Here is a 24,501-nt window from a genome sequence, read left to right on the forward strand (position 1 = left end):
ACAATTCCAATCAAGCCGGTGTTCTGCTTGAGTCCCTCTCTTTCTCAGGATGGATGTCAAAGGGAGCATGCAATTTTGTTTGTGGGTCACTGACTAATATAGGAAAGGGCAGTCCCACAGGGAAACTCCATTTTTCTCCAAATGTTGCTTCACAGCATTAAGTTTTATGTTGTAGGTGGAAGAAAATGTATGCTATTCATTGACGGCCGGGTGAGGGGTAAATCAGTTCAGAAATGTTGCCATTGCCATTTAAAGGTTTCGAGTAATGCTCACTTTTTTTTCCCCTCCCTTCCAATTTTCTTGGTCAGTGTTTGTCAGGTTCAACTCCAGCCATGGTTTCCCAGTGGAGGTCGATTCTGACACCAGCATCTTCCAGCTCAAGGAGGTGGTTGCTAAGCGACAGGGGGTTCCAGCTGACCAGTTGCGTGTGATTTTCGCAGGGAAGGAGCTTAGGAATGACTTGACAGTGCAGGTGAGTCTCCCTGGGTGGATGGTTCCTGGGTTGCATCCAGCTCCATTGCTTATGCTGCTTCTGCTGCCAAGCTGACATTCATGCCCGAGATGTAATAGAATAAATAGTGCCTGGGGATTCCTTGAACTTTACTCCACACCGCTTCATTAATTCTGACCTTCTTAATTATGCATTAAAACAGCAAGCAGGAAGGGTTGGAAGAACACCTCTGAGTGTGAGAGAGAGAGAGAGAGAGAGAAAGCGAGCACACAAACTGGGCTCAGTGCATAAATGTTTACTGACTGCAGGAGCAGCAAGGCACAATTTCTGTGTCTGTTCAATTTCTACCTTACTTATTCCATTTGAATCTTAATGAAGAAAGATGCAAATAAATTGTTCCAAATCAGGCTGCTCGGCCACTGTGCTGTGAGGAATCCGTAACCCAAGTGTGACCCCTGGAGGATGGTCCTAGGTCTGCTGCTGTGGCTCACGAGGGGAGGGAAGGGCTCGGCTCAGGGCTGATCACAAGCCTCGAGCACCCCTGCCCCATCAGAATCCCAGTGCCGGAGGAGACCGATGCGCCGCAGAAGTCCACTTCCGTGTTTAATTTCTCCAAGCTTCAATAACATTTTCCCTACACTGGGCCGCTGAATCATTACAGAGGGAGCGGTGTGTGTTTTCTCTCCTGGCTCTGCCGCTTTCAGGGCACCCCACCATTCTGTTAAAGGCTCGGTTATATCCTTTTCATCTGAGTGTTTCATTCACAGCAGTGATGTCTGTAGGAAAAGGGGAGAGCTGGGTAGGGGGTGGGGGAGCCAGGCCATCACCTCCTCACCTGGAGTCCTGTCACTTGTTATTGAAGCCAGCAAAGAGAATTCAGTATGGACCGAAGTCATTCTCTGACAAGGCGTGAAAGACCAGTTGCTTTCTGTGGGCAGTTTGGGTGATGCTGGAGAACCTGCTGAGGCATTTCCCCCCTTTCTTAACCAGCAGAGATTAATTGCACTTCTGTTTGCAGCTGTGTGGGGGCCGCGGCTGTGTCTCTAGGCACAGTCCCCACTTTCTTGACGTCCTATCACTGTCTCTTCTTGGTGCTGATGTTTACTGCTTTGCGAAATGCTTTGGAATTGGCCTGTACAAAAGAAGCTATAGAAATGCAAATCGCTCCCTCCTCCTGCCTCTCCAGTGAAGGCAGGAGGCACGTGCTCTCTTTGCACAAACTGCTGTGCTTTGCTTTTAGGCAATTTGTTTTCATAAGGGAAGTGCCTATGCTAAAAAGTGTTTTGATTTTTTTTTTTATTTCAGTCAACTAAAAAGCTTTTTACTGTACCTGCCAACCTCTAAATCCAAGAATGTTTCCTTCATAAATTATTTTGAAACATCTCCTTGAACCAAAACATTTTATGTTACCAGAAGTTTTGAAGTTTTAGGTTCTAAAGTGTCTTACGTCTACCATTAGAGCTGATAGATTAGACTAATTGCTATAGACAATAAGCTTTTTTTACAGAGATAGGTAGATAGATAGATACAGAAATATATAGAGAGATAAAGATTCTTTATTTTGACTAACACTTCCAGTGCTCTGTGCTTCTCAGGGAATCCCAAAGAAAGGCAAGATGGAGAGAGAGCTGTTTCCTTAAGGCCTCTAAAATCAGAAAGACATGTTAGGTTAAGCCATACGCTATAGGTTAAAACTATCAGCAATTTCATGTGGCTCAACCTAATAGCTATTATGTGAGGATGTCAAAAATGTTGACTTCCATATGGAAACTGAAATACAAGCATTACAAAGTTTGAAAGGTGGAGAAAGTCACCAAGAAAGACTTCATGGATGAATTGAAACTCGAGTAGGATTCTGGACATGGAGAATGAGCTTGGCGTGTGCTTGGGAACAAGCATAGGTTCCTATTCTTGCAGAACCCAGAGGAGATGCTGTAGATGGGGTGAGAAGGGGGCTGGGAGCTCTATTTTATAGTGCTTTGGTTGGTGTGGCATTGAGGTTTCATGCATGGGAAGCCAGAGTAAAACTGGGTTCCCTGGAGAGAAATGGGAACCTGGAGAGCCCTGTGATTGTGGGCAGGATGAGTTTCATACGTGACAAGAGTTAACACCAGTGGGAGGTGCTGGCAGGCAGTTGAACATAGGTGTGGCGCTCAGAGCTGGCTGAGATAAGTATTGTAGTTACTGAAACAGATTTAGTTGCCCGGGGCAGAGGAGAGGCACAAGCAGTTCCTTATCTAGTAGGGCAGGAGCCGGTAAAGGGGGCGTCATTCATCCACTTGACATTTCTTAGAGATAGTTTGGAAAAGGAAAGTACTGGTAAAGAGCAGTGTGTGCTGTGAAAAGATGGAGGGGGATGAGGAAGAAAAGAGCCTTTGCTCTTGGTGACAGTGCTGATGACTCAGGGACCTTCAGGACACCAGGTCAAGGCTGTGGTTGGAGGAAGCCAGAGTGCAGGCGTTCAGCCTGAGTCCTGGGACTGTGTAATGGGCAGGGCTCGGCCGGTTAGCAAGGGATGGAGAGACAGAAGGGAGTTCTTGGAGGAACAGCAGGTCCTACGCCACGTTGTACTCTTCCTAGCCTTTGACTGTGTGCATGGCAGACTTTGATATAGTTCTGATCAGTTCTATAGTTCTAATCTGAATTTCCTTCGCTTAACATTATATCCCAGGCATTTTCCGTGTTGCTGTATAATCTTCATTTCTAGGTGTCTGGATATTACTGTCTAATAAGAGTGTTTATTTGTAAGCATTTCAGGAGTATCTGGTTTTTAGTATTACAAATTAAGGCGAAACAATTTCTCTAAATGTGTCTTCTAAACTTAGAGGATACAGCCTCTCTGTTTCAGTTTGCTTGTTTGTAAAATGGGAATAAAAATAATACCTACCTCACTGGGGTTTGTGAGGACTGCGGTAATTTATGTAAAACCCTCCAAACGGAGAGTGGCATGGAGCTAACTCTACAGAAATGTGAGTGTTGATCAGCACCTCACCAGCACGACTGTCTTCATTCTTGTTAGGCGGTTACTTCAGGGTCTAAGCCATCACCTTAGATGGCACAGGACAACTTTCCGTCGTGAATCAGGATGAGTATATCTGCGATAATTTAAACAGTTAAGGCGATGCTAGTAGGATGCATATTTTATTGGGACAGTACAATGTATGCGTAGGTAATATTTACACAGTTAAACTAAAAAGCTCTGTGGAGTTTATAAATACATTTTTGACCTTTAGACATACAGCTTTTACTTAACCATAGTGGAATTTGAATTTAGCAAGCTTAAAAAGACTTAAAATTCCTCTAATATTAAGAAAAAATAGACACCTATGGCTGTACCATTCAGCAAACACTCGTCATGATATAATTGCTTTTAAAATATATGTTTATAAAGTGGATATCTGCCACACACTATATTTGAAGCAAATTGGAAAGAGTTCTTTCCTCCTACTTCATACGCAGTGTTTCCGTGCTTATTTTTGTTTTCCCTGCACCTAGAAGTCTTCATATCCTTCACGGTGAATTGATTATTTTTCTTTGTAAAGACTCTTGTCAGCTCTTGCAATAGAATATTCGAGCCCATTCAAGTCATGAGTCATTCTTGCTCCTACCCTCCAGTTCTAACACACTGCGTATCAAGAATCCCTACCTAATTTTTAATTTATTATTCAGATTTATACAAGGAAAATAAAGGTGTAATGTAGCTGTATATATCAAAATTGTTGACTTTTTAATTAGAATAACTTCAAGTTACAGGGACTTGAGAATCACATAAGATTTTGTTGGAGCAGAATTCACTGTATTCACATGGCCTGTATTATTATTAATGTTAATATCCGTATAGGTTTATTAGTCAGTGTATTAGGGTCTGCCAAAGAAACAGAACCAGTATTATTTATATGTAATGAATAGATGGGTAGGTAGGCAGGTAGGTAGATAGGTAGTGATGAGATTAGGCCCCCCAGTGATGGAGGCTGCAGTCATCAGGTTTAGTGTTGGTCTCAGTCTGAAGACCTGAAAACCAGAGAGGCGATGGTATAGTTCCAATCTGAACGCTGGTTGGCTCAAGACCCATAAAGAGCTGTTGTTTCCAAAGGCTACAGAAATAAATAGATAAATAAATTAAAGTCTCGAAAAGTAAACAAAACAAAAACAAACAAAAATCAGTGTTCCAGCCAGATAGATGGCTGTTGCGCAGGAGGAATTCCCTTTGACTTGTAGGAAGATCAGCCTTTTGGTTCAGGTCTTAAACTGACTGGTTGGGACCCACCCATGCTGGGGATAGCCATGGATTCATTCAGTCAGGATTCCAGTGTTAATCTCATCTGAACAAACTGCTCACAGACACACCCAGACTAATATTTGGCCAAAGGTCTAGGCGGTCCATGGCCCAGTCAAGTCGACACATAAAATTAACTACCGCAGCCAGGATTTGAGAAACCTCATTATATTTTATTAATATTAGAGGGAAGCCTATTCTATTTTATTCTCTTTGTAATAATGTATTATATACTTAAAGGAGAAAATAAAATATGACTGTTTTACATAGCAATTTTCTTTATAAAAGAATTCACCCAGATGGATGGTCAAAAATTCCTTTTAAAATATTCAACTTTCAAAGTTCCTGTTGTGCTCAGCAGAAATGAATCTGAGTAGCATCCCTGAGGATGCAGGTTCGATCCCTGGCCTTGCTCGATGGGTTAAGGATCTGGCATTGCCGTGAGCTGTGGTGTAGGTCCCCGATGCGGCTCAGATCTGGCATTTCTGTGGCTGTGGCGTAGGCTGGCAGCTACAGCTCCAATTCATCTCCTAGCCTGGGGACCTCTATATGCCGTGGGTGTGGCCCTAAAAAGACAACATAATAATAATAATAATAATAAAGTATTCAATTTTATGATGTTTAAAATGTGTATACACATTTCATGAAATAGGTCTTTTTTGCAATAAATATTAAAGGATATCCATTTATTACACTTATTTTTCTAAGCTTTATTACATGACAAGATCTGAGTTTGGAGGACCAGAGACATTAGGACTTTAATAGCCTAGGTTGTAAATATTAAAGAAAAATAAATGACCCTAAAAAGCCAGACTATTTAATTGGTTATGTATTTAGTGATATACACTAAATATATTTCAAAATTTGTGAATAGTGAAAACCAGCTTTCATTGACAAAGTAAACTGTGTATAGTGACTAACAAATTCAAGTTTTGGAAATTCTGTAAGAATATTTACCTGTTGGAGTTCCCATCATGGCTCAGGAAAAACAAATCTGACTAGTATCCATAAGAAGCTGGTAAATTGTTTTCATTTAAGAGTTCTATAGAAAAGACTAGGCAGTTACACATTCAACTGCAAATTTGCTGGTTGTTTTATTATGTTGTGAAATTGACAGAATATTAGAATTCTTTGATATTCCTATACAATCTTAGAATACATGTTTACCACCATTTAGGACCATTATTTAGTTACTCTTTATAGATGCTATACTTTACAGTATAAGCACGAAACATGTAAGAGAAGTCGCTGCTGAGAAAAAGAAAATGAACATGAACTACTTAATGTTTCCACTAGCAAATGCTAAATAAAATCCTTGGTGTGCTGAAGAGAAGGTGGAATGGCAATGGTGGTGTATACACTTGTTGGAATTTTCCCACCTGTTTTCATTATCTTTATTTGTTTTTCATAGTGGTCATAGATAATGTGACCATTATAACTTGCCATACAAATTGGGAAAGAGAGAGAGAGGGAGAAAGAAAGAAAAAGAAAAGAAAAGAAAAAAAGAGAAAAGAAAAGAGTTCCCTTGTGATGCAATAGGTTAAGGATCTGGCTTTCAGTGAGTGGCTCAGGTTGCTGCTGTGGTGAGAGTTAGATCCTTGGCCTTGGAACTTCCACATGCCAAGGGTGTGGCCAAAAGAAAAGGGATGAAAGAAGGCTCTATTAATAATCATTCAGGACAGTATGCTGAGAAGATAGAAACTAATGGTTACCTGAGGAACTAAACACTATTTCTAACACTTAAGAGTCTCAATTTCTTTTAGAGAGAAATTGGTTTTTTGATGCTTTCCCCAAGCACTTTTGGATAGTTTAATAATAGCATAATATTGTTATGAAAATTTTTATAGTAAGCAGTAGTTTTATCTTTCCAAATGGTAAAATATATGTTTAAGATTATAATCTAACTGACATGACAACATTTTAATCAGTTTCATGGAATTATAAGTTCCTGGAGGATATGTCCATAGGCCAGTTTGATAAGCACTTTTTAGTATAATTGATTTCTTTATACATTAATATGTTTTATTTGTTATCAGCAGCAAGATTTTAATATTTTTAAAAAAGTAAAGAAAAAATTGGAAAAAATACAGATGGCAAACAAGGGTGGTTTGGCATAGGTTTTGTTTCTGGGAAGATGGAATAGACAGACTTTTAATTATTCCTGGTAAAATGTTGGGCATTTCATATAAAACAAACATGTGAAGATTCCAAAAGGTGTAAAGAAAAATGCAAACTAGCTAGGACCTCAGGACCCAAGGAACAATGCAAGCTTAAGTTCCTTGGATTTTTTTTTTTTTAACCAAATATATCTAAGACTTGAACCTGCTAATGAAACTAGTACTTGGAAATACCAACATGTGTAGAAAGAAAAAAGAAAAAAAAAAAAAAAGTCCCAACAAAAGTTTGCTCTTTATTCCAAGGATCAGGGACAGAAACTACAGAATCTTTGGAACTACAGAAACTACAGAAAACTCTTAGCCAGTAACTGCATTTTTCTAGCTAAACACCACAGAAAACCAGTGGCCCCACCGTAGCCCCCACCAACAATAAGGATGACCAAGTGGAAAGCCTGTGTGACCTCCCTTGTGAGACTGTAAAGATGTGCCCCACACACCTGTTGGGGTGCTATCAGAGAAGACTTCTACCTTTATGTGATGACAGTGAAGTCCTTCTCCTTATCCCTTCAGGGTGGTAACAGATGAGTTCTAGTGGAGAATCAGGACTTCCACCATTTTCAAGCAGTAACAGAGCCACACTCCTCCACAGTGCCAATGGAGACTATATGTGGGGCTAGAACAGCACCCCTTCACATGAGGAGTCTCTGCTTCATGTCAGGTGTCAATAGATATCAAGTACAAAACTTGGATTTCTACTGCCACTGGCAGTAATGTGGTGCTGACCCCCTTTCCCAGCTGGAGCAGGGTCATTAAAAAGCCAGCTAAAACAGAAGGTTTACCTAAAAGTAAGGGTCTCATAGCATAATGAGAAAATGGACAGATATCAAAGGAAACCCACCAAGAATCAGGAAGCTATCAAACTGAATGGAAAGACCACTATGGACATCTTAATACTAAGATGACAGATATGTTGGAATTATCTGGCAGATATTTTAAGCAGCCATGATAAAATGTGTCAATGAACAGTTATGCTGCAAGTCACATGGGAAGCCCTCAATGAACCATTAAAAAAATGCCTGAAATAAATGAAAAAAATAGTCTGAGAAAAGAAATAGAAGATATAAAGAAGAATCAAATAGAAATTGTAGAAGTGAAAAATACATTAACAAATAAAAAGCCACGGGATAGGCTCAACAGCAGAATGGCCGGAACAGAGGAGGACACCAGTGAACTGGAAGATAAAAATAGAAATTGATGATCTGGAAAAAAAAGCCTCAGAAACCTATGGGTCTATAAAACTACATTTAAAATGTGTGCCATTGGAGTCCTGGAAGGAGAGGATAAAAGAAGGCAGGTCTAAAAAAGTGCTTAAAGAAATAATGGCTGAAAACTTGCCAAATTTTAAAGGAGATGTAAACTTACAGATTCATGAAGCTGAAAGAATTCAAAATTGGATATATTCAAAGAAATCCACACATGATAATTAAATGTCTGAAAACTAAATACAAGGAGAAAGTCTCGAAAGTACCTAGAAAAAATGAACGATTTACTCTTAATGGAAAAACAGTTTGAATGACAGTGGATTTCTCATGAGCAACTATGAATGTGAGAAAGAAGTGGCACAATGTTTTTCAAGTGCTGGAGGAAAAATGTTGATTCAGAAACCTATACCCAGCGAAAATATCTTTCAGGAATGAAGGAGAAGCCAATATATTTTCAGATGAAAAAATTCAAAGAAAAATTGTCACCAGCAAAACTACCCTAGAAGAATGAATGATGGAGGGAATTTCTTTAATAAAAAAGGAAATGATAGGGAGTTCCTGTGTGGCTCAGCAGGTTAAGGATCTGGTGTTGTCACTCTGGTGGCTTGGATCATTGCTGTGGCATAGGTTCAATCCCTGGCTCAGGAACTTCCACATAGTGTAAGTGCAGGGAAAAAAAAAAAAAATGACTAAAGAAGGAACTTTGGAAGGAAAAAAGGAAAAACACACTAGGCAAACATCTGGTTAAATACAATTTACTTTCCTTCTTTCTGGTGTTCTAAATTATGTTTGAAGGCTGTGGAAAAAATTATAACAATGTTTGATATAGTCCTGTAGGTCTAAATGTGTGTATATTAAGACAGATATAAACAGAGAGGTAAATGGACATAAAGGCAAGAGATTTCTATACTTTACTTGAGCCTGTAAAATGACAACCCCAGTAGAGTGTGGCAAGTTACAAATGTATAAGCAACTAAGATAGGTAAAAAACTAAAATATAAAATAATGCAAACACTAAATGCTGGTGAGGATGTGGAGAAATTGGCTCTCAGATATATTGTTAGTGGTAATATAAAACAGAGTGCACAGCCACTCAGGAGGAGAGAATGATATTTTCTAAAAAAAAATACACTTGCATATACCATATGACTCAGTAATTATAACTCTTGGTTATTTATCCTAGAGTAATGAAGACTTATGGTCACACAAAAATAATGCATGAATGTTTATAGCAGCTTCATTCATATTAGCCAAAAACTTGAAACAATCCTGATGTCCTTCAACAGGTGAATGATTGCACAAACTCTGGTCCATCCATACCATACTCAACAATAAAAACAAGCAAACATCTATTGATACATACATTTTGGATGAGTCTCAAGAGAGTTACTCTGAATGGAAAAAAAAGCCAATACCAAAAGATCAAATTCCAAATGATTCCATTAATGTAACATTTTTGAGATGATAAAATTTGAGAAATGAAGGGGAGACGAGTGGTAACTAGGGGTTAAGGAGTGTGTAGAAGCAGGAGAAGAGGTTGTGTAGCAGTGAAAGGGCAACAAGTGGGACCCTGGTGGTGAAGGATGTTTGGTATCTTGGCTACGCCAGTGCCCATAGTATGTTTGAGATAATACACTGTATTCTCATAAGGTGTTGTGCTGTGGGAAACTGGGAAAAGAGCTCTGGGATATCTCTGTTATATTTCTGATAACAACAACAATGTGACTTAACGTATCTTAATATAAAGTTTACTTAAAAAAAACACACAGGAAAACTTGAGTTCTATCCTCTGTCACAAAGGAATGGAAACTATCTATTTGCATATATTCTAAAGGAACAGTGGTTATTAATTGGTGATTTTCAACACAAGAAATTAGAAGATAATTTAATGGATGTTCAGAGACAAAAGCTAATTCAGGACAAGTGTCAACAGGCTAATAAAACATATAGAAGTCTTAAGGTAACTTGCTTTAAATCTTAGACTCTTTAGCACCTTATAGGTCTGAAATGGATACGACTAGTATTTATTTCTAAAGCCTTTACCTTTTTTATTTTTTCTCTTTTTTGGCTGCCCCATGGCACATGCTATTCCTGGGCCAGGGATCAGATACACGTCGCAGTTGTAAGCTAGGCCACAGTTTTTGCAACACTGGATCCTTGACCTGCTGTGCCGGCCTGGGGATCCAACCTGCATCCCAGTGCTCCGGAGATGCTGCTGATCCCATTGCACTGCAGTGGGAAGTCCCAAAATATTTAAAATTAAAAAAAAAAAAAGCAGTTCATAACAATTATTTACCCTAGTTGTACATGTCTTTCAAATTGATTTGAGATTCACACACTGTTGTCTTAGGCAATAAATGCACACTTCATGTAACCATATTGGTTGTCATGGTTAGAGAAAATATTTACTTAAATATTGGTCACCTTTTATTGGTATTATACGTTTATGTAATAGAAGGAAGTTAGGGATGAAATGATTTTATTTGTAACTAAATTTGTATAAGTTCTTTTTACTTTCTCTCTTGAAAGCAAGAGGCTAGATTAGGACATAGAATGTAGTTCCACCAGGATTTTTATTTGTAGATAAAAGAAAAGTTCTGCAAAATAACAGCATAAAGGTCCACTATATTTTTCTTAAAATGCTTTTTTTCTCAGATTTTAAGATAAATGGAAGCTAGGTTAGATACCTTTATACTGAAAACAACCATAAAATGATTTCATTTTATGTTAAGAGTACAATTGTCTAGATGAGACCCTCAAACACTTCAGGAATAATGCAAGGATTTTTCCCCAAAGAGTTGACTTGCTAATGGAACCGACTGCTGGCCTCATTCATTGAGATAAAATGTAGAAATCCTCTCAAGTTCCTGCAAAGAGCTAGTGTATTATTGTAGTAGCTGGTAAGTACTGTGACGTGTCAGAGTCTAGAATCAAAGGATGATAATCTGTACAGGTCAAGTGCTCAATTCTGGAAGACCCTTAGTTTTTATCTCTTTCTGTCTGGCTGTTTATGTGTCAGAAAGAATCTCTGAATTACCTACCTCTTTGCATAATTCAGAGCCCTCGGAAATGTTATTTTTCCATTGAAAGGAAGTCTTGACATTTGTGTGCCCCTGTGGACTTATGAAACATCTTTGAGGATTGCTGTGGATAAACGCAGACCTGAAGGAAAAAAAACTGAGATTCCTTTAGCTTAGAAGAGGCTGAGGATATACAGGCTGTGGATGTATTTAATAGGCTCGTGTCTCACAGACGATCCCATTGCCCTTATTGTGCTCAAATTGCAAGGCAGGAAATCTGCGGGGGAGTGCAATGCTGGCGCGAACCAATCCCGCGCACCTCAACCGAGGACGCATTTTATTAAGAGCATAAACGGCAAAGCCTGTCTCGTCGGAAACCTGACAAATGAGAGGAGTGATTACACACTGTGAAATTTTATTACTATTCACCGAAGTCCTCGTTTCAAATATTCTGTTCTGGTTTCTCTGTTATTGAACTGAAATTCCATCATCCAATTGACCTGGTTTTGTTTAAGATTTTATTTAACATAGTCTTCATCCTTTACAGAGTAATTTAAGACTCAAGAATTTATCTATATCATTCACCCTAAAGCTTCTATACCAAAAGATTGCTCACCCAAATTCTGCCTTTTCCTTCTTCTTTCTTAACCAAATAATTACAACAAGCCTGAGATTATTGTCATAGAACAACAAAGTTTTATCTGAAAGAACTCTTTAAAGTTTATGTACCAAACTCACTTATTACTGGCCAATATGGGAGTATGTACTCTTCATTTTTTTTTGTAGGGGGCTTGAGTCATAGCTTAAATTAATGAATAGATTAACATTGAGAAATATTTACTCTTATTTTTTAGATATGAATTAAATGGGAGATGCAGTTAAATGTGTAAAAAATTTTAGTTGTAACTTCAATGATGCTCATAAGACAGAAAACAAAGTTAAATAGGACAGGGAGAGTTTCACTTTTTTCCTTCGACTCTTAGGTTTAGTATTGATAAAAATACAGTTCAAACCACTTAGTAGCAGAAGTTAAATTACATTGACATTGGATAAGTGAAAGTTGCCACACTCACCTTGCTAAGGCAGTGAAGGGCGTGTAAGAGCATTGTTTGGCCATGCGTTAAACCGAGGATGTACAGACTCATTTAATGGAAGCAAAAACCTCACGTAGTCCTGATTTGTGATGCGAACTCATGATTTATAAACTTAGTGTCAGCAGAGGGCTGCAGTCTCAATTACTTGCAGATTTATAAAAATTACTTGTTTTAGCCTTTTGTGCTTATGGATCTTCACACAGACAAGCACACATTCATTTAGGCAATGCAGTTCTTGGGAAGAAAGATATGAATTTCGTGAGTGTATCTGTGCAAACTACGCTTCGCTGAGGTTTTTATTCCGTCATTGGATTTTACTTTGCCGTTAAATGTTTTCTGTCCTGTCGCTGGGCCTGGTCTGTTTGCGTTCGGAGGTGCACATGCAGACTAATTCTGGCACAGAGCTCTGCGTTTTAACGGGTGAACTATTCTGACATGAGAGGGATAAGTGAGGAATGTGAGAACTCACTGGATGTTCATGTTTTGGAGCACATCACAAACTTTATTTCAAATATGTGGGCTTTTGAAAGCTCAATAGAGGTTTGGCCAAGGATAGTTTCCGTCCATTTTTATATCTTTAAGTATTTCAAAGTGAGTTGAATCTGTGTGTTTGCATTCCATTTATGCATAATTCATCAAACATAGCTCTGAAAGGAGAGAAAATAAAAACAAAAGCTTATCTGAGATATTTCTAGTGTTCCTTAAAACTGGGATACTGAGAACTCCGGGGCCTATAAAAGGAGATGCACCTGCTTTCTTGGTTTACCTGTTTTCCCCTCAGTCAGTTCGTCTCATTTTGAGCAAAGTTAAGATGCATATGCTATTTTCATAGAAGCCCAAATCTTCTTTATGTGTATTTTCTACTCCAGAGGAGTTTTATGATGTCATCTCCAAACATACACCTCTTTACCATATATAACGGAGGAGTTAAAACTTCAAGAATGTCATATGCCAGGTGAAATCCTTTAGTTAGAATTCTACTCGGCTTTCTGATGCGTGGTTATAATGAAGTGGCTATGAATCACTCTAGGGTCAAACTTTCTGGGATAGGCAAGCCTTTTAAATTTTCTAGTCTGTATTTTTCTCATCTACAAAATGGAAATAGTAATAGCGTCTGCAGTTTTTTTTTATTTTTTTATTTTTTGGCCACCCACAGCATGTGGAAGTCCCCCAGCCAGGAATCAAACCTGCACCACAGCAGTGATCCAAGCCACTGAAGAGAAAATGACAGATCCTTAACCTGCTGTGCCACAAGGGAACTCCAAGTGCCTGTATTTTAATAGGATTATTTTTCGAGTATTTATGCCTACAGAGGACAGACATATTAGCACGTTTTAAACTATTATTAATTTACTTTGATGAATAATACACGAAAAAGAAAATACTTTCCTGATATGCAATAGATGCATCCTGAAATTTATTTTGTTTTAAAATAATCCAAAAAGGAACAAATTTACCCCATTCCAAATTCCTATTCTATACCCAGGCTAACCTCAGAATGGCATCATATGTTTCATTCATGGGAACTCCATTTATTTGTCTTAATGATAAATTGTTATTTTTGGTAAAGAGCATGTCTTATTCTAATGGAATTTACCTTTTTCTTTAATGTGCTGGATATATCTGAATCATTTTATTGTGAGAACAGTTTTACAAGTGTTCTTACTGTTCAAAATCTGTTTAGCAGGGGCACTTGATAATTTGAGATTGTTCCTAAGAGTTTGTGAGCCGCTGGAATGTAAAACAGAGGGAGAGGGGATCAGGAGACACTGAAAATACATTATTTGACTTACTTAAATTATTCATTTGTTGGCTTTATAACTTATAAGCAGAATAGAAATACTAAATTTACATAACCTATCATTGTATCGTCCATTTAAAGCTAAAGTAAATTAATATATTCTTATATCTCTTTCGAGTGCTTTAAAAAGAAAAAACAAGTGGATTTTTTTATAGGTCGATCTTCATATATTGCTGATATTATATAGTATATATAATTGTTGAGTTCATCTCTGTTTTTTACTTTCAACTCCATAGCATTGTTTTAAAATATGTATTAATCATATATCAGTTATTCAATCTTGCTTGCTGATTATAAATAATTTTAAAAATAATTGTTTACATTTTCCTATAAATGGGTATATGAGCTCCTAAAAGACTAAATTATTATAAAATAGAAATTCTTCCTATGATCAATATAATATCATTTATACGTGGAATCTAAAATATGGCACAAATTAACCTACTATAAAGTACAAGCAGACTCATAGATATAGAGAACAGACTTGTGGTTGCCAAGGGGGAGGGAGAGGGAGTGGGATGGAAGGAGAGTTTGGGGTTGGTAGATGCAAAAAAAAAAAAGATCCTTGAAAGTTTATAAAGGAGTTCCCACTGTGGCTCAGCGGGTTAAAAACCCAACGTAGTCGCCTATGTTGAGGATGTGGGTTCCATCCCTGGCCTTGCTCAGTGGGTTAATGATCTGGCGTTTCCGTGAGCTGTGACATAGGTCATAGATGCGGCTCAGATCTGGTGTTGCTGTGGCTGTGGCTTAGGTCTCAGGTGCAGATCTGAGTGACGCCTAGCATGGGAACTTGCATATGCCACAGGTGTGGCCCTAAAAAAATTATAAAAATAATTTGAACCTATAGAAGACAAATATCAAGGGATATTACTTTTTTAAATTTATAAAATACTTGTAAGGCTTGATTTGACTAGAAGACATGGATTTTGTATGATGCATTTGAAAATACAATCAATGTTTTGGCATCTTTTAAGGGTTGCTTTTTATTTAGTATTTTCAGTTCTTGCCTCATGTAGAAGAATGTTGTGATGGAGCATCTCCTATTCAAACATATTAGATTATTAAATTTTATGTATTTTTTGATGTAAGAGATTGATGGGAGAACTTTAAGCATCAGACCATATCTTTGAACGACTGCTTTATCCATAGTGTTTTTATAGATACTAGAAAATAAGTAACACAAAGGACTGAAGATTATTTACATTTTACCTTCTGGCCTCTCATTAAATTTATTTCTGCATTCATGTTATATATGTTCTGCTTACAAGTCCCACCTCTCACCCTCTACAGCCCTTTGAACCACCGTCCGTCCTCCACAAAGCAACCTCCTGCATTCTCTCAGCAACTCCAGTTGGGTTAAATACAGCAGATTGCTGGCAGACTCTTTATAATGAAAAGGCCTGACTGCAGCTATGGAGGTTCTGTAGTATAAATGCTCCCACTCTGGTCTTTTTCAAGGTTATGACGTGATAACATTGAATGCAGAGTTGGACAAAGACACTTGCAATCCCTCCTTAGAAATGGGTCTGGGCGGGTTCAGCATAACACATGAATTCTTTATCTTGTTTCTTTGTACTTCCATCTTTGGACTTATTCTGCCCTTTTATTTTTTTTTTTAATTTTTAAAAAAATTTTTTTGCTCTTTAGGGCTGTACCCGAGACATATGGAAGTTCCCAGGCTAGAGGTTGAATCAGAGCTACAGCCTCCGGCCTACGCCACAGCCCAGCAGCACGGGATCCAAGCCGTGTCTGTGACCTACACCACAGCTCGTGGCAATGGCAGATTGCTGACCCACTCAGAGAGGCCAGGGATCGGACCCACGTCCTCATGAATACTAGTCGGATTTCTTTCCACTGTGCCATGACGGGAACTCTCTATTCAGCCCTTTTAAATCATAAGAAACCTTTGTTCTAAAGCTTTTTCAAACATTTGAAGATAATGGATATCCCCTTAAACCCTTCTTCTCCTGTCTTAGCATCTATGTATTTTACTTACATCTTTATACAAACTCCATTTGGCCATTTTTAAGAATGAAGAGAACACTAGACCCTGGAACTGGCCTGACCCTGGTGAAACAACTACATGCTCCTTCGTATGATGTTCCTATTAGTGTGGCCCAATATTTTATTTTGGGGTCAATGATATGGCTTATGTAGTGGCATAGTCCATTTAAACCTCTAGCTTTTCTTCACAAGGTCTGCGTTTTAGCCTGTCTGTATTTAGCCATTCTATGTTTGTACAACTGATATTTTAAAAACATTCACTTAACATCCTTTTCTTGAGACCACATTGTGTGCTGTAAGACATGGGCCCTCGTCCCAACATCCTTACATGCTGGCTGGACGAATATCCATGCAATTTGTAGTGCATGGATTACAGAGGCAGGCTCTGCTCTTTATTAGCTTTGTGAACTCTACCTCATTAATTAACCTTTCTGTGCCTTACTTTCCTTCCCTTGAACGAGAAAACCAGTATTCCGACCTGAGAGGGCTGTTAGGTGGACCTGTGAGAGTGCCTGGTTCAGGGCAAACTCCCTTCAGGCAGTTGACGGGATAGCAGTTGTATCATTGTCATTGTCAAAATCATCAGTCATTAGAGTGCTGCCCCAAGGGTGGGGCCACTGCTCTGCCTGGAGGAGCCAAGAATAGTGTCTAAGCTGAGGTGAGACAGAAACTGAGACTTAAAGAGATGGATACACAGGGGACTTAGCCATTTTATGCGGAAGTGATAAAATATGAAATCACACTAAGTTCTGACCATTTAGAAATTCAGTCATCTGCTATGACTGAACCCAAGGAAGATTGCAGAGGGCACCACGGTGAGCAGATGGACTGGGCCAAAGGCTGAGGTGCCTCGCACATGACATTTGGGGATTTTTTTTTTTTTTTTTTAAGTTGCAGGTGCAGCTTATGGAAGTTCCCAGGCTAGGGGCTGAGTCGGAGCTGCAGCTGCCGGCCTATGCCACAGCCTCAGCAATGCCAGATCTGAGGTGCGTCTGCGACCTACACGGCAACGCCAGATCCTTAACCCACTGAGCAGAGCCAGGGATCGAACCACATCTTCATGGATACTAGTCAGGTTCATTTCCCACCACAAGAGGAACTCCAACTTTTGGGAATTTCGATGTGCTCTTTGATTCTTTTAAGGAGTATTTCCTGAGTATCTACTCCATACACTTGCTCCCGGTTCGTAGCCTGGGGGAAGAGTGGTAAACAGGACCTACGCCCCAGCCTATTGGGAGCTTTCTGTTTGGAGCAGACGATGAGAAGACACAGACAGGTTTCAGGAAGTTATATGATCAGTTTGTGTGGAGGGCGTGAGATGGCACAGGGAGAGACAAGGAGAAGGTGACCAGGCCACTTGGAGACCACTGTAGTGTGATCAGTGCTAAGCCCTGACCTCAGGCAGTGACGGTAAAGACGAATGTGGGGGCAGGGAGTTCAGAGAACCTCGAGGCAGAATCTATCAGAGCAGTTACCCTGGAGGGCTGGCTGTTGCGCACGACTACGAGGGTGAAGGAATGATCCCAGAATCCCTATTTCACTGTTTTATGATAATTAAACAAATACTGGTTTGAGCTGTTAAGGTGTGACGTGTCATTCTTCCAGTGGTGGGCAAGTCAGACAAGGTCCATGTTCTGATGGAGCCTAGTTCCATGAACGATAAGAAATTTTTAAAGCTTTTTGTCAGAACATCATGAAGGTGAAAGGCATATGTTAGAAAGGACAGAGCAGAAAGATACAAGGGACCTGGGTGCCTGATGGGTCATGGAGCCCCTGAACCAGCGCTGAACACTTTTGTCAAGACTTCTTGTTATGCTCCTGTGGGCAGTGCTGTGCGCACTCGATCGTAACTGTTTAACAATAACTCTGGTAACTTTCAGGTAGTGATAAATGCTTAGAGCAAAAGAAAATGGACCCAGAACTAGTGATGCTGCCTTAGAGTTGTGGCAAATTTCGGAGAGGACTCCTCTTGGATGGTGATATGGGCCATCTAGAGGAAAACACTCCAGGGAGAGGGAACAGCTAGTGCAGAGGACCTGGACTGGGGACCAGTTGAGCGTATTCGAAGGCCGTAAAGAAGGGAAATGAGCCTGGAACTTGATGGAAGCAAGAAGGAGATTGATTAGGAGGTTAATGCAGTTGTTCTGGGGAGAGATAACAGGGCTCGACAAGAGTGGTAGAAGCTGGAACGGAGGGGAGTGTGCAGATTTGCGATATTTTAGAGTCTATTTTAGTAGCACTTGCTGATGAACTACCTAGTTCAGAGACTTAAATATGACGCACAGATCTTGGATTGAGCACGTGTTAGCTATTGATGCCACCAGAGACGGGGAAGAGTAATGGAAAAAGAGAGATGTTTTAGGGGTAAGAGTTTCAAATAAGTTTTCTTTGAGGAGTTCAGGGTTTCAAATAAATTTTAAGGGGAGACATCCAGGAGGCGTTTTGCTTATATGAGTCTGTTGCTGAGGGTAGAGAATAGAACAGAAATGTAAACTGAGGACTCTGTGTTTGACAGTGCAGGCGAATAACGTACGGTTGGACACACTCCTCCATTAAAGTTCATTTGAGAGTAGATGCAAATACTTCCGGTCGAGATGACGTTCAATGTAGAGTCAAACAGAGAACTGTCATCGAAATATGTGAAAATTGTATCAGGGGCTTCATGTTTGATTAGTATGTTTGCTCTTTTGCAGTTCCTGACATTAGCCATCTTGATTTTCCCCTACAAGCCAAATCTCCGTTACAAGTCAAAGACGAATTATAGTTTATATGTATCAACAATTGTATGAAATTTGGAGAGGAGATGCATTTGGAATTGTTACTGAAAAGTACCTCAGGAATATAGAAGAGTATGAGGATAATATAAAAAAATACTGATAAGCCCATAATTTAGCTTAAAAAAAAAATACAACTCAAACTGAAGACCTGCATGCATTTTTCTCTGATTCTCTTCCCCTCTGTACTTCTTCATAGAGGTAAATATTATCCTCAATGTGGAATTTTTTCATTTTTTATGATATATCCTAGTTTTGTAGCTCTTAAGTTATCATCTTTTATTCCACATTACTTAACCATACAGGCCAGTATTATCTAATCATACCCATGTGTTTTTCAATATGTTTGGCTTACTTACTCTGCTCTCCTTGCTTACAATTGGTTGTCTCTGTATGACTAAGTCATATAATTCTTCTCTTCTTTATTTATAGTACCTAGCAAGTCTGTGGAGTAGTTATTTAATAGACATTTGCAAACGAATACTGAGACCTCCTATGTTATGTACAATGATTAGAATAGATGGTTTAATGCAGGAAGTCTCATATTGTATCATTTCTGGTCATGCACACAAAATAAAAACAAACCCCCAAAATCCAAAGTGAGAATGCATAGTAGGTAAAATCTCATGGAGCTAAAATTAAGGTGAAACTGAAATATCAAAGGGAAATTCAAATTTACAAGGAAACCACTGTCAATTTCCAAATACCATTCAGAGTCATCTAGGAGTAGTTGTCCTCTGATTTTTCGGGCACCGAAAAGTGCTAAACAGTTAAAAACTTTGTGATTAAAGTAGTCCCATTTTCCTTTGCTAATCTCTTGGTGGGTGATGACTTTGCTTATACTTTTCATGACTCAAAGTATAGGTTTATTCTCTTTAATTTTTCCTAAATTTTGATATAGCATTTTTGACATTTTATTTTATTTTAGATTTGCAAAATTAATTCACAGGAGTTCATTTGCTTGAAAATCACAAATTTTAAACAAAACAAAACCAGTCAGTCCCCAATGAGAGAAAGTATTTAGTTTTCCTTAGAATTCAGTTAAATGCATCTGTCACATTTTTTATTATACTGGGAACAAGACCTGAACCTGAAATGACTGACTTGTTTTCTTTGAAAACATGAGGAAAATCTGCAACAAATGGACTCTTGAGTTGAAATAAACCAAGAAAGAGGCATCAGGACTCACATTCACTTCCTAGAGGGCTGTGTAACCAACACATTATTTTTCATTTAACAGTTTGCATCAGGTTTGTGGGATTTGCTTTATTTTTTTTTAATTTTTTAAAATGATTTTTATTTTTTCCATTATAGTTGGCTTACAGTGTTTTGATGTTTTCTTTTAAAAATAATATGGACACCATATTATTTCTCACAAAATATTTGCCGTAGGCTGCCTTTATTAAAATCTCCTTGAATGAAAGTGGGGAAGGATGCTGTAAATGCAGTTTTTTGAGGCTTGTGGGGGATAGGAAGCCCTCCCAAAATCTACCTGAATCTTTGGTAGTGGCGTGAAGGTACCTAAATTTTTTAACAGGCTCTTCAGATGAATCTCTAGGTGACAAGAGCTCAGTTTGGACCCATGGATCTAGATTTTTGGCAGCCTCTTAGCACCAAAACTTTGTAATGGAAGATAAGGGGTTCAATGTCCTTAAATTTGGGTCTAAATTGATCTCACGCTGTGGTATTTTAACTATAATGCTTTATATTGCCACTGCCTAATTTTTTTTCAAAATCAAGCAGGTGATAAGCGGTTATTTCTTATTCTGCAAAATACATCCTGGTCCAGCAACAGCTTTTAAAAACAGTTGTTTCTCTGTCTCCCTCTCCATCATCATCTGCCTCTCCCTCTGTCTCTGTCTCTTTCTTTTTTCTTTTTTTTCTCTGTTTCTTGGAGATCATAGCTGTTTATGTAAGACATTTGAAAATGCCAAAAAAAAAAAAAAAAAGAAAATTAATGTCACCCATAGCTTCGCCCGAAAGATGATCCATCATCACACGTTTTGAAATTGTGGGAAATATCCTTTCGGTGTGGGGTTCTGGAGTTAAGCGCTGGACTCTGGGGCCTGACTTCCACGTTCAAACTCCTGACTGTCACTTGCAGCTGAGGAATTTGCTTAAGCTTTCTGTGCCTCAGTTCCCTCTTCTGTAAAATGAGAATAATCAACACATTACTGCTGTACCTTTGTTTATTTATACAACCTCATTGTATTTTTATACAGACTGAAACATATGTATTAAATGTTTTCTAAGTTCCTACTACATAGTAAGTCTCGATTTTAGCCGTCATCATTATTGATTTTAGCGGTTTTGAATGTTTTGAATATTTGTGTACCAGTTTTGTATGGACATATATTTCCCTTTCTCTCAGGAATATACCCTGGAGTAGAATTCCTGGCTCGTAAGGTAATGGGTTTGCTCTTTGAGGAACTTCCAGACTTTTCCAGATGCCCGTTGATATTTATGTTTGTTTTCTTCCCTGTCAATAGCAGGAGTTCACAGAGCACAGCAAAGTCTACTATTAAGTTGATGCTGTATAAAAATTTGTCTGTCACTTTCCTCCTTGGACTTGGATTACCTAGTGTGTGAATCCTAACTCTCGGTTTCTAAATGGAAAATCTGTAAGCACTTTCATAGGAAACCAAAAGCCATAAAAGTAAAGGGCATAATCTGGTGGAAATGCTGTTACCATCAGGGCGCACGGAGGTTCCACATTGGAGATGCTTTTATTCCAAAGGGCACCATCTGGCCCTACCTCTTGAGCAACTTGGGTCTTTAAGTGCAGGCTCATGCTCATTAAAATGGACCAAACATTTTGAATTGGAAAAAGGATATTTAAGTCACCCTTTTGTCCCTTGTCACCGCTCTTCTCCTCCATGCCCCCTGCCCCCCAGCATGTGACGATGTGATTGGTTTTAGGAGTTGTGTGACAACATGGATCTGACAGGAGTAGGGACGGTGCCACAGCCACATCAATATATTCTATGAAAAAAGTGTTGGAGGGAGTTCCCATGGTGGGGCATCGGTAACAAATGCATCTAGTATGCATGAAGATGTGGGTTCAATCCCTGGCCTTGCTCATTGGGTTAAGGATCCAGCATTGCCATGAGCTGTGGTGTAGGGCGCAGATCTGGTGTTGCTGTGGCTGTGGCATAGGCTGGAGCTGCAGCTCTGATTTGACCCATAGCCTGGGAATTTTCATATGCTGCCAGTGTGGCCCTAAAAAGACACACACACACAAAAAAATGTTGGAAATGGGAAGGCACAGAGATGACAGTATCAGGTTTTGATTTAGAAGTTTGCAGTTTTCTTTTGGACCCTTAAAAGGTGGAAAAGGGGAAAGAATCACTACTTTTTGCCACTACAGGTAGTTTGTATCATATGAATGGCAACATCATTATGAAAAAACAAAAAATTCCTTGGAGTTTCAATAATATTGTTTGCATCTATTACTCTGAGATGTTTGATTTTCTTCACAGCTCGCATCTGTTTAATTCAGATTACACACATGTCTCTCTGGACTGTAATTTCTTCCAGCTGTTAGGCAAGTAGAGCAGAAGATCTATATATTTGAAGCAGCTGCTTAACTTGGAGGACTGCTTTGTGGTTAGCTCCTAAAACTGGACCGTATATTTTGAAACAGACTCCCAACCATTTAAAAAGTAATTTTTCATTGATTATTAAGGTGGTTCATTTAAGTGTATTTTAAAGCTTTTCAACGTTCTCTATACAGAGTCTGCAGACAGTACATTTTTACTCAAGTTGCCATTTTGGAAGTAGAAAGTGTACCTGAGGAGTTCCCGTGGTGGCGCAGTGGTTAACGAATCCGACTAGGAGCCATGAGGTTGCGGGTTCGGTCCCTGCCCTTGCTCAATGGGTTAACGACCCGGCGTTGCCGTGAGCTGTGGTGTAGGTTGCAGACGCGGCTTGGATCCCACGTTGCTGTGGCTGTGGTGTAGGCTGGCGGCTGCAGCTCAGATTCAACCCCTAGCCTGGGAACCTCCATATGCCGCGGGAGCGGCCCGAGAAATGGCAACAACAACAACAACAACAAAAAGACAAAAGACAAAAAGACAAAAAAAAAAAAAAAAAAAAAAAGAAAGTGTACCTGAGATGTTTTGCAGAAATGTAAAATATATCCTCACCCTGGCTTGAGTAAGTAGGCAAATTGTTATGGATAATTCCAGGGAGAAAAAGGTAAGCACGTTTGTAAATATAGTAAGGAAACTTTTTATCTACCTAGAGGAAAAGTCTAGAAACCAAAATTTTGGAGAAATTGATTGATATACTGCCCACAAACTACACACCAAAAATATTACTGTCTGGCAGCAGGTTTAATTGAATTTATCAAAAAACTACATTTTGCTACTTTTAAGGCATGTGAATAAGAGAGTGAAGCAAATAATTTGGGGATATTGCTTCCAGCTACAGCCAGAAACGTCATTTTCTTCTTGGCACAGAAAGAGTACCCTTGATCAAGTAATTAACCATCCTTACTACTTCTTAGCAAAAGACAGGTTCCTTCAGCACCGGGGCTGCTTGCTTACGATTATCTTTAATGTCTCTGGGTGGAGATGGGGAAGGAGCCTGGGAGAAGCATGTGATGGGATAAATGTATGGTTCTTAAATGAGGTTTTTTGAAAAATGTAATTTAGGAAAATAGAATAGAATGTGCACCCAGGTACTAGCCATCCACAACGTTGTTGTTGCTGCACTTGTAAGAGGAGGTGAGCCCACGGTGCTCCTGCTCTGCCATCTCACCTCTTTTCTGTGCCCCAGTGTACATGTGAACCGTAGTAGCACAAATGTCCACAGGTGCCAGGCAGGTATTTTGAAGTGTATGATAATGGAGGTAAAATCTTTGAAAGTGGTGAAATCTTTGGGGAATCGAAGAAGGCATGCCCTGTTTTAAGTCATTAAATTTTTTTTTTAAGTGTTTAGAATCCAGGGCCACCAAACAATGACGTTCTGTCTTTTGCAGTTTCTGAAATGGAAAGATGTTGATTACCAGTGTTCTCAAGTGTAACTGACAAGGGCCTTTGGGTGGTCGGAATGTTCTGGACGGCATGTTCTAAAAATGCCTTTCCTCTTTAGTTAAATTTGAGGGATTTTCTTTAAATCTCTTACTTAATTACTTATCAGGAGGAGTTAAACAACTACTCTTAAAGTAGGAAACTTTTGACCTAAACATATGCAAATATGTCGGGGATAGTCTTTCGTGAGTATCTTTCAGGATCGTCTTCGCATCAACTTTTTCTACCTTCAGAAGATTTGGCAACTTCAGCTGCCTTTATTTAATTCATCATGTCAGATGTCACAGTCTGACATTTGATGGCTTGTGCACAATAGCTTCATATTAGTTCTGCATCTTCGTGTCACTTGTTTGAATACACGTTTTAAAAGTGAGATTACCCCCATGTTAAAATTGAAATGTTTGTCGTGCTTCTGATGCAACAAACTCTCCTCACTGAACTGTTTTTCTGAAGGCACATGCAATGGCAGCTGCATTAAACATATTCTTACGCATGGGTTCCCTGGTGGCCTGGTGGTTGAGGACTTGGCCGTCGCTGCTGTGGCTCAGGTTCGATCCCGGGCCTGGGAACGTCCAAATGCCACAGGAACAGAAAAAAAGAAAAAATTCTCAGGTGGAATGGCTGGCAAGGTTTTCCTGACCTTGACTGATCAGTTGCAGCATCTGTTTC

The 24,501-nt window shown here is 39.2% G+C and overlaps 1 protein-coding gene across 1 annotated transcript in view; it reads left to right on the top strand.

The window, feature by feature from the left end:
- Positions 1–306: 306 nt before the first annotated feature.
- PRKN (parkin RBR E3 ubiquitin protein ligase) overlaps positions 307–24,501 on the top strand; it is a gene marked incomplete at its 5' end in the record, with an annotated part of 1,030,308 nt that continues 1,006,113 nt past the window's right edge. Inside the window, 1 exon segment of the mRNA NM_001044603.2 lies at positions 307–472. Coding sequence (NP_001038068.2) covers positions 307–472 — 166 coding nt within the window.

The sequence above is a fragment of the Sus scrofa genome, chromosome 1 (assembly GCF_054392235.1).
Source record: "Sus scrofa isolate SSC_HxYL_T2T_F1_AM1 chromosome 1, Sscrofa_HxYL_maternal_Yorkshire_Landrace_v2.0, whole genome shotgun sequence".
NCBI classification, from domain to species: Eukaryota; Metazoa; Chordata; class Mammalia; order Artiodactyla; family Suidae; genus Sus; species Sus scrofa.